We start from the raw sequence: 11,199 nt of genomic DNA, 5'->3' as shown, positions 1-11,199 counted from the left end.
AAATTACCAAAATGCCACTGCCTGGACAGCTTGTTCAAAAATAGGGATTTAATGGGCCTAACTTCAATATTTTTGGATGGGCTTCTTTCAACGCATCATACTACTTACCTAGTATGGAGGGATGTTTTCAAACCAGGTCCAACTAAGCTTTAGGTCCATCAATCAAGTTCTTCTTCACCAATGAGTAATTCAACACCAAATCAATTAAGGTTTCCATAAGGAAACACCATCATCAATATCTATGGGTTTTGGGTCAAACACCATATCTTCTACTGAGATGGCTCACAAAGACATCATCCCTCATTTTGGGACATTGGATCAACCCTAAGAGAAAGGTCTGACATGGCTTCCTAAGATTTTCAAAGATAGTAAAACTGAAATCACGGTCAAACTTCAAAGTCAACATTAAACAAAACTGAAATCACAGTCCAACTTCAAAGTCAACATTTAAACTAACCCTTCTTTACCCAAAACAGATAGGGTGTCCTGGCTAGGTTTGGGTTGGATTTCACAGGTACTGTTCATAAAGGTTTAGTGTTCAAGTTCACACCTGGTGATCTTATTCTTGAAGGATATACAGACTCTGATTATGCTAGTAATATAGATAACAGGAAATCATTATCTTCTTATTTCTTTATGTTATCTGGTAATTGCATCCGTTGGAAGGTGCAACAACAGCCTGTAGTTGCTTTGTCTACTACAGAGGCTGAGCTTGTTGCTGCATCTGAATGTGTGAAAGAAAGTATATGGTTGAATGGTTTATTGTGTGAACTGGGTATTTTAAAGATTAAGCCTGTTGTCTTTATTGATAATCAAAGTGCTATCTTCTTGTGTAAAAACCCTGTTTATCATGATAGGACCAAGCATATAGACATTAAATACTTCTTTCACAGGGATAAGATAACTAATGATTCACTTTTAATTGAAAAGGTAAGTACCGAGCATAATCCTGCAGACTATGGTACTAAGTCATTGCCTCTTTCTAAATTCCTACATTGTCTTGATTTGTTGGGAATTGGTGATGTTGTCTCTTAGTATATATGTTTCTGTAGTTTTGAGTTGTATATTACTTGTTTTAGATTGTGGTGTGTGTCTTGTTGTTGTCTTGTCTGTTTTATCGGTTTGCATATGTTGCAGTTTTAGGGGAGATGCTGCCCAAATTTTTATGACTCTTGTTCTGTTTGTCTCTATTATGAGATATATGCCTGGTGTGTGCATGTGTGCTCTTCATGGTTATATGAGTGAGTTGTGAATCATGAGTTATTGATTAGGGTTTCTCTACCTGGTGCAGTTTGTTGCATGGTGTATCTGCATGGAGTCCTTAGTGTTGCATAGTTAGTGTATGTCTAGGTATTTTGCATATTTGTTATTTGCTTTGTACTGTGGTCTCTTTGTTTTTTGTGTGCAGGTACACGTGGATGATGATGGTCGTAATCCAGTTCACTATAGTTCGTTAGATGTACAGATTAAGGGGGAGATTGTTAGGGGGTAATCTGAACTATTCCTATTTATTATTCTGTTTCAATTGAACTGGTTTGGTTCAATTTGGTTCAGTGTTATGTATACGTGAGGGCTTGAAGTTGGTTCAAGTCATATGCAAATCGATTTCATTTTTGAGGTTTATGTTCTGCTGGATTTGGGGTTTCTCGGTGGAGCTTCCATGGCTGTCTTCTTCAAGCTCCTGCGACGATAGATTCTTGGTGATTCTTTGAGGAGTTTTGTTGGGGCTTTTGATCAGTGATGCTAGGAGATTACTCGATGGTAGTATTGGCTCCATTAATCACCTGAATCAGGTGTTATTTGTAACTTCTCTCTTTCTTCTCCTTCTCCGTAATATCTTGAATATAGTGGATTGGATTCGAACTTGAATCCCGGAGATGTAAGCAGTCATTGCCGAACTCCGTTATCAATCACTCTCTCTCATGTGTTAATTCCCTTGCTTGATTCGGTCCATACTGGTTAGGGCATGTTAGTTTCGATCACAAAGTACTAAGCATTTTCTTTTATGCTACAGATTCTTGAAGAGGACGAAAATTATCATCTGCTAGAATGCTTGATTTGTGTTTGTCACTTTACAAAATATGAATCCCAAGGCTTGATGGTAGTGCGATCTCTCCAATTTAATATGAGAAGTGCTTTATGGGTAATTTAAAGTTAAAATGTCCTTATGTCTAAAGTCTAAACCTTGAGGCTTCAACTTCTTTTGCAGTACTTTGGAGACCCACTTTTTGTTGTTCATTCAAAAGCTGAGACGTTAGTTACAATAGAAATTGCAGGGTTTTTTTTATTTTTTTTAAATTATTTATTTATTTATTTATTTATTATTATAAGTCTCTTTCATGTCTTATAGACCCAAATCCATCTTTTCGCTATATAGGCTGTGAGACCATGTTACCTATCCGTATGTTCTATACTTGATTAGTAGTGAGACTAACAAAGGCCTTGAAAGAGTAAATCTTTATGAACAAAATTATTGAACTATCTAATGGGTTTTTCCCCCTCTTTTCTTTCCATGAAGTATGCAGTTTTTTATTTTATTTTATTTTATCGAGTTGTCTCGAGTATCTTGTAGATTCTGACATTGTATCCATTCATTTTCAGGTTGTTTCACTCTAAACTTCTATTCCTAATTCTATTTTCAGCCTAAATTCTTTTTCTAGTTTCTTAGGGTTTGTATGGCAATGATTCTGGCACATTAATTCTGTGCCATTTGCCCAGTTTGGTATAGAAGTCGCCGAAATCATGTATGGTATACTGGTCTAAATATAGGGTGTTGGTTCAGCAGAAGTGTGTTGAACCGGGAGTTTGGCACACAATTTTTGTGCCAACAATCTCTGACACAGAAGCAATTCTAGTAAAAAAGCAGGGCACAAAAGGGGGAAGTTGATGGTGATGAGGGTTATAGATGTAATTTTCCCTGATATTTCAAAAGCCTTGAATTCTTTGCTCTCTTGTCTTTGTCAACTCTCTTTGGTCTTTCTCGTTTCTCTCGACTCTCAAGCGACTGTGTTGTCTCTCTAGTCTCTCTCGAGGAGCAATTGATAAGTTGAAAACAGTTGGCAGCAACAACAAAATTGCCACTAATCACTTGAAACATTATAATCTCACCTCATTTTATGTGAGCAATTGTGTATCAACTAATGTGTATTTACCTTTTTTAATTATTTTATTAAAAATTAAAAACAAAAATGTGCACATTTTGTACCATGATTTTGTACATACTATATATATATATATATATATATATATATATATATATATATATATATATATATATATATATATATATTATTTTTATTTTTTTTGGGGGGGGGGGGGGGGGGGGGATGGTGGGTAGAAGGAAGTAGGGCTGTGATAAAATCGATATTTTACGTGAAAGAATAGAAGGAAATCAGAGAAAAACACAAGAAAAGTTGACGTGGTTTGGTTGTGTACTTCAACCTACATCCATAGTGAAGAGCAGCTGTTGCATTTTCTTTGTTTGTATTTTAATTGTATTTGTACATGGCTTTGTATAGTATTTTACAAGAGTTTCTTGCTATGCTACAACTCTTGAAAATGTTGTTGCCTTGGATAAGAGTGATGGTGAGGGAGTCCAACTGCTAGGTTGTTTTACTTGTGTTGAAACTCTTAGTTTGATATTAAAATTTGAATTGATTTGAATGTCTATCTCCACACATGACCAACATCCTTAAGGTGATTCATTTCAGTTGGAACTCTTCATAACCGAAATAACTTGAAGTGATTCAATTGGGTTGGAACTCTTCATAACCGAAATAACTTGAAGTGATTCAATTGGGTTGGAACTCTTCATAACCGAAATACCTTGAAGTGATTCACTTGAGTTTTGAACAAAAAAAGGATTCACTTGAGTTGGAACCTTCAGTTTTGGCTACTACGATGTGTTGTGGTAGAGTCCATGTGGGACTCGTGGAGGTTCTCTAAAAGGCAGCAACAGGGAGACGCAAAACTAGGCTTTTTTAAATTCAATCCCAGCACTAAATGCTCACAGCTAAGCCCATTTCTATCCTAACCCTGATTGATGGCCAAAGATTTTTGTCCTTGATCACCCTGAATTCTTGATGAGCCAAGCCCTTCCATGTCACGCCCTAAGTGGCCCTGTCCTTGTCCTTGACCCTAATCCGATCCTTACGACTCTAACATAAAAAGTATTTTAACTAAATTGAAAATGGATATTCAATCGAACAATAAAACTTCTCAAAATTCAGATCTTATTAATTTTAGAACCCCAAAAAATGAAATAAAAATTACTATTATTATTAAATCTAGCATGATAATATTTAACTAGATATACAACCGAAAAACAAGACTTCTATAATCTAATTAGGCTTAAAATTAACGTCAGAATTATTTTAATTTTGAAGGACAAACACTAATCCTAGGCCCACATTAGGCCATAATTCAAGACTTGAATATTTTGGTCATATTCCATCCTTAGGGCCAAAATCCTAAGGCCAAGCCCTAGTTGGACTTAGGGTTGGTCAGAGTATGCCAAGGTTTCGAGTGCCAAACTTGCACCCTTAGAAAAAAAAAATAAAAAAAATAAAAACACATTTAATCACATATAACAGATTCTCATAGAATAGAGGAAAAAAAAAAAAAAAGAAAAAGAAAAAGAAAAAGAAAAAGAAGATAAATGAAAATTTGTTTTAATAGACTCTAGGGAAAAAATAGAAGATAACTTAGTTATTTCAAAATATTAGAAGAGAATATGTAAGAGTTGACTTTTTATAGGATCAGATGTGGTGGGACTTTTAAGAAGGGAGTAATGGTAAATAAAGAACTTTTTTTCCTTCATTAAAAGGTTATTTGTGTAAAAAACAAAAATAATTTATAGTAAATAAAGAGTAAGTGCAGAAAAGAGATAGAAGTTTACTCAAATTAAATTTATATATACTCCTGAGGTTTGCAAACTAGTATGCCTAAATTCTCTGGAGTTTATTCTAGTACATTTATGTCTCAAATTATATATCAAACTCACCCTTACTAATAGAATAATAACACTAATTAAGTGATGACTCATCATCTAATACATTTTCAAAATTTTCCAAATTATCCTCTTGTAACCTCAAATCCATTTTTGATTTTTACCAGAAAAAAACCCATTGTGATTTTAGGCATAGAGGAATATTCATAATATAGTAAATGTTAGGAGATGCAAACATAATAGTTTGCAAACCTATCCCTTCTATTTAACATTTTTCAAAACTTAGTGCCATCAAACTTTCAAATAATATTCGAACTCTATAATGTAAGCAAGAAGATTCAAAATGTGTTTGGAATTTAATTATATGTATAGACAAATCCACTAAATTAGGACACTAGCCAAACACTACTATTATAAGGGACAATTGCTTTCCTCTCTCCTTGGATCTTACATGGTTTCTTCTTCCACCTAGAGTTGGTTTTTTTCCTTCAAAATCCTCTTCAATGATGAAACAATTTGGTCCATAATACTAAGACCTCCATCTACCTTCCCTAGTTGGGTTAGTTCACAACAACCATTTAAATTAGTAACCAGGGTACACTTTATCTTTACCAAAATTAATAATAGCATAATGTTGAAGTGAGATGGTTGGTGCATGAGATTAACACAAAACCTAACCTTTTAAGCACATTTGCCAGAGGTTGGGTTGGTTCACATTTGATCTTTCCATAAATAAAAAGAAAGAAAATTAGTCTTTGGATTGGTTTTAGTTTCTCATGTTATATGAGTAGTTTTTTAAGTCAATATATGTTGATGGTAATTGAACTCACCTTAGTTATTTAATTTGAAAGGAGGGACCTACACATGATTGTGTAGTAGAGAGTATACATGGAGGATCGTATATAATTTCATCCTCAAGAGAAGCTCATTCACCTTTGAGTGGTAATCTCTACATGCGAACCAATGAGTACGTATACACATAAAAGCATTATGGAGGGACAGAATAATTATTTTACCATGAAAGATTCATTTAGGGCCTGTTTGGTTACATGAGTCTGGAGATTTCAAATATCTAGAGATTTCAAATCTATAGACTTCAAATCTATGGAGTTATAATTTATAAAATTAAGTGTTTGGTTGTGGAATGAAATCTGTGAATTCATCCTAAAAATTTATTTGATCGACATGATTTTTGTGAATGTACAATTGTATAGCTTTTTTGAAATTTCTGAATTTCACCCCTTACCCATAAATCTACAGATTCAACTTTTTACACTAAAAATGTGAATCTGTAGATTTCATGAATCTAGAGATTTTTACAACCAAACGGGTATAATTCTCAGATTCATGAATCCAGAGATTTGAAATCTCTAGATTCATGAATCCAGAGATTTGAAATCTCTAGATTCATGTAACCAAACAGGCCCTTAAATATTACTGCATTATACTGTGATCAAGTCATCATAGTGGCTTCATTTTAGGGCGTGCTTGGGTGATGATGCCTCGTACTTTCCCAAGTGGAAACTTAGCTTAAAATTGAAAATTCTCTACCATAGCTAAATGTATCTATTTTATCCTTTTTCCTGCTCACATTAAAAATGGAGTTCTATAAATAAAGAGAGTTTGAGGCAGTGCTTTGCAAATTTTATAACCTACCTCTGTTCTAGATAATATTCAAGGTTACATTAAATAAAAGAAGGAAAAACAAATTATATATACAACCCTTGAGTTTACAAACTTGAATTTGAATCCCCTATCCATTAAACCATCATTACTTAATTAAAATAATTAATTAATCCTTGCATGAGTTCATGTAATGGTCACACTCAAAAACACATGGCATGAACCCATGAGAAAAGGGCTAAACATCCCCCCTTCCAAATTAGGATTGTCGATGTGTCCGTTAATCAAACTTTGATCAATGTTGAATCACTCTAGCTGTAGTAATGAATTTAAAATAAAACCTAAATGAAATGTCTTGATTTTGGTTGTTCTAGTTATTCTTTTAATCTAGCAATAAAATGATCTAATTGAGTAATATGGGTCGAGATCTGTCACCCTTGAGGGCAAAAACATATGGTGTAGGCTACAAGATATAAAAAAATCCGGACTTGATAATAATATAAAAATTTCTCCAATTAATATGAGATGTATGAAGAAGGAGAACCACTATTTGTGTTTGCTTCTTCATTAAGAGTTCCAATTATTTTACCATGCATTAACTATGATTGTTTAACAAATAGATTGAAAATTTTGGGTAGAACAACTCTAAAAGTAGAATTGGGTTGATTCAATTTAAAGCAAGTTTGTCAGATACCTGATTTTGTAGATTAATTTGCTCAGTGTTCTTTATAGAAAAAGATTTTCATTCACATTAGATGAAGAAAACTACATTTATTTAAAGTCATTCGTCATCTACAAAATATTATGAAGAGTTCACATGCAGTAATCAATATAAGATCAATCGTACCTTAACACCCTTAGAAACCTAAATTTAGATCAACTTAATTAAATTGTTTTAGGGAAAAAAAGCTTTTTATGTACTATAAAAGAAAAATATATTCATTTAGAATTATTATTCTTGAACATTCTTTGCATGTCATTGGACAATTGATCAGCTTATGTAGACAAAGATTTTTTTTTTTTTTTGATACTCCTAGAGTTTGCTTACTAATACATCTACACTTTTATGGAATTTTATTCTATTACATTTATCCTCCCATGTCTTAAATTATATATCAAATATATCCCTACTGATACAATAATAAGGCTAAGTAATAACTTAACATCTACTATATTAAATGCCTGACAACCAATCCACAAGGCCTTAGATCACGTGTTGGGGCGCATTCATGCCACTCTTGTCATATTGTACTCTTCACCCATTGTACCTTGTCCTACATGGACAATCAAACGGGAGCCTTCATTGCTAACTAGGACATGTTCTACATGCAGTGTTGTTTGGGATATGTCCTACATGTTTACCCTAAGTAGGGTGGTCAGTTTAAATACCCCCATCAATGCAAGGCAATGGTATACACTCTTGACTCTCAATCCCTAATTGTCTAAGCACTCTGATTTCTTAAAACCTTGATGCAGATATTGACGCTTCACAATTTGACTTTCACATCGAAGGTAGCTTTTTTGATCAACACGATCGGATTCCGGCCAACTAGTTGGTCAGATTCAATTGTAACAGTATTCGAACTCCATTATGTAAACATAAGATTTAAAGTTTGTTTGGAATTAAAAATATGAATGAACAAATCCATTAAATTACAACATTAGCCAAATACCACTAGTCTACTAATACTACTAACAAGAAAACTTTTAATTTTACCAAAGAAAAAAAGAAGAGAACATATTGGACAACTGCTTTGCATCACCTGTGTCCCTACACGCTGTCCTCCCCCTCAAAGTTGGTTTTTCTATTCAAAATCTTCTTCATAGATAAAACAATTTGGTCCAAAATAAGAATGCAATAAGAGCTTCTACCTTCCCTGGTTGTTTTGGTAACTTAATCCTTAAGAAAATTAATAATAGCATACCATTGAAAGTGATTATAGGGTCCTCAACCCATGCGTAGGTGGATGGTTATTGCATGAGAATGACGGAAATCGGCTCACTTCCTAATTGGGTTGGTTTACATTCTATTCTTCCAAAAATAAAAGGAAAGAAAAATTTCTTTTGAATTGGTTTTAATTACTCATGTTAAGAACTCAGCATATGTTTATGGCGTGCAACCCTACCTTAATTATTCAATTTCAAAGGTGGAATTTATACATGATTGTGTGGTAGAGACTATACATTGAAGATATATACTATATAATATCAACTTCAAGGGAAAGTTATTCATATTTGTGTGGTGATCTCTTCATACATGCAGGACCCAACAGGAACATGCATAGAAACATAATAGAGGACGATATAGTAAAGTGGTGCAGTCCTCAATGGTGTGGAAAACTTCTCTCCTATACTCTATAGTAAATAAAACCCAACCCAAAGTAGAAGCAAAGTAATGCAACAAACTAAAATAACATAAAAATTAAAACCAATTGTACCTAATCAGAAATCATATGTTGAACCTTCTCCTTTTCATACTCAAATTGGATGGGATTGGTCCAGAGGAATCAATTGACACCCTAGAATTGAATATTGAATCAGAATATTGGTCCACATTAACCAATTGACACTACTACACTTACCCTTACAAGAAACAAATTTCAAAACTATGGATGATTGGGTTATGGATGTCAAATAAAGCATAAAATTTTCATCCGCAGCAGATGAGATAATTAATGTTGCAGGTCACGATGTTTGTGAGAAGTAATTTCCTTTCCTAACACTTATTTTCTTATCTATTTTTGTAGAAAGGAAATTTCCCTCTCAACTTCCTCAGTACTAAATCCAGATGATACAGCTAGTAGATGATGAGATAATGTTGCAATCAGTCACAGTGTTTGTGAGGGCTAATTTATTTATTCTAATTTTTATTTATTTATTAATTAATCTATTTTTGTAGAAAGGACATTTCCTCTCAACTTCCTCAGCAGGCACTATATCCAGCAGAGTAGAATGTAGCCAAATACTCCCGTAGGCCAACTGTGTTTCTGTTCTAATTCATGTGATCCTCTCTCTCTCTCTCTCTCTCTGGGATTCTCTCTATAAATAGAGGGAGTTCGAGGCAGTGCTTCTTCAGTTCACTCATTCACTGTTCTCCTTGTCTTTGAGAGTGAATCATGGCTTGTTCTTCCTTACTTATCGCCATTTTCTCACTGTTTCTGGTTCTGGGGTTTGCCTCTGCTCAGCTTTCTCCCACTTATTATGACTCTTCATGTCCCAATGCTCTGTCAACCATCAAGTCTGCTGTGGAAGACCTGCTTTCCAAGGACCCTCTAGTGGGTGCTGACCTTCTCCGTCTGCATTTTCATGACTGCTTCGTAAATGCAAGTCATCTTCTCTTTTTTTTCTCTAGCTAACATTTCTTTTCCATTCCTTATCTATCACCAGTGTTTTTCTTATATTGCAGAGATATTAACAGCAGTTGCATGTTTACGTGTATGTGCTACAGGGTTGTGATGCTTCTATCCTTCTGGACGACGATCCAACCTTCACTGGAGAGAAGACTGCTAAGCCAAATAACAACTCACTCGGAGGTTTTGACGAGATAGACTTCATCAAGTCCAAACTAGAGAGCATCTGCCCTAACGTTGTCTCGTGTGCCGATATTGTCGCCGTTGCTGCTCGCGACTCTGTTGTAGCTGTAAGCCCTCATCACCCGTAGCTTATAGTTGTTTCATATGCTTTTTAATTTGTGCAAATTAAGTTACTAACAAGATTTGTGCGTTGCAGTTGGGTGGACTTCCATGGACGGTTCTGTTGGGAAGAAGAGATTCGACTACAGCAAGCTTTAGCATGGCCAACAGTGACCTTCCTGCCCCAACCTTAAATCTCAGTGACCTCATCTCTAGTTTCTCCAACAAAGGTTTCACGATGGAAGAAATGGTGGCTCTCTCAGGAGCTCACACCATAGGTGAAGCTAGGTGTACTAACTTTAGAGATCGTCTGTACAATGAAAAGAACATCGATGATTCCTTCGCTGCATCCCTGAACAGAAGTTGCCCAGCCACCGGAAGTGACGATAATCTGTCTTCAATTGACACCATAAGTGCAACAAGCTTTGATAATGCATATTACAAGGATCTATTGAGCCTGAAGGGTTTGTTGCACTCCGATCAACAGCTCTTCAATGGTGGCTCTGCTGACTCCCGGGTTATCGCCTACAGCAAAAACTCTACAGTTTTCCTGACGGATTTTGCAGAAGCTATGCTGAAAATGGGGAATCTGGGTCCTCTCAAGGGTAATGATGGGCAGATCAGAGTCAATTGCCGGACGATCAATAATATCTAGTATAAAGTCTTGTTGATTACCAAAAATGCTATTGTAACTGAATTGAAATATACAGTTAATATATACACAAGCTAGGGTTTATTAAACTGTGTTTATCACTCCCAGAATATGAAGAACTTTTGCAGCAAATTAGAGTGTGTAGGAATTTGATTTACTCAAAATCCTATATCATCTAGAAGGAAAAGCAAAGTCCTAGAAGTTAAATAGTATACTTTTCATCTTCTATTGGCATATAGATCCATAAATAGAATTGGGCACTGCTGAAGGCTCTGGATCAATTTTCAAATTTAAGTATTTAATATTGAGCGATTCATTTTTATTTTGTTAATGAATTGATAAAG

The 11,199-nt window shown here is 34.7% G+C and overlaps 1 protein-coding gene across 1 annotated transcript; it reads left to right on the top strand.

The window, feature by feature from the left end:
* The first annotated feature begins 9,687 nt into the window (after nt 1-9,687).
* LOC149022664 (cationic peroxidase 1-like) lies at nt 9,688-10,858 on the top strand. The gene is made up of 3 exons (XM_089147676.1): nt 9,688-9,894; nt 10,020-10,211; nt 10,301-10,858. Exons 1-3 carry the CDS (start codon nt 9,688-9,690, stop codon nt 10,856-10,858), a joined length of 957 nt encoding a protein of 318 aa, XP_089003802.1.
* The last annotated feature ends 341 nt before the right edge of the window (nt 10,859-11,199 follow it).

The sequence above is a fragment of the Hakea prostrata genome, chromosome 3, assembly GCF_041222555.1.
Source record: "Hakea prostrata isolate BN-2017 chromosome 3, UWA_Hpros_2, whole genome shotgun sequence".
NCBI lineage: Eukaryota > Viridiplantae > Streptophyta > Magnoliopsida > Proteales > Proteaceae > Hakea > Hakea prostrata.
The sequence above is the reverse complement of the archived record's forward strand: the minus strand, read 5'-3'. Positions and strand labels throughout refer to the sequence as shown.

Excerpts from the sequence above, each read along its gene's own strand:
- LOC149022664 (XM_089147676.1), top strand. The coding sequence starts at position 9,688 with ATGGCTTGTTCTTCCTTACTTATCGCCATTTTCTCACTGTTTCTGGTT. Across the intron at positions 9,895-10,019 it reads TTCATGACTGCTTCGTAAAT|GGTTGTGATGCTTCTATCCT; the intron begins GCAAGTCATCTT and ends TATGTGCTACAG. Across the intron at positions 10,212-10,300 it reads CTCGCGACTCTGTTGTAGCT|TTGGGTGGACTTCCATGGAC; the intron begins GTAAGCCCTCAT and ends TGTGCGTTGCAG.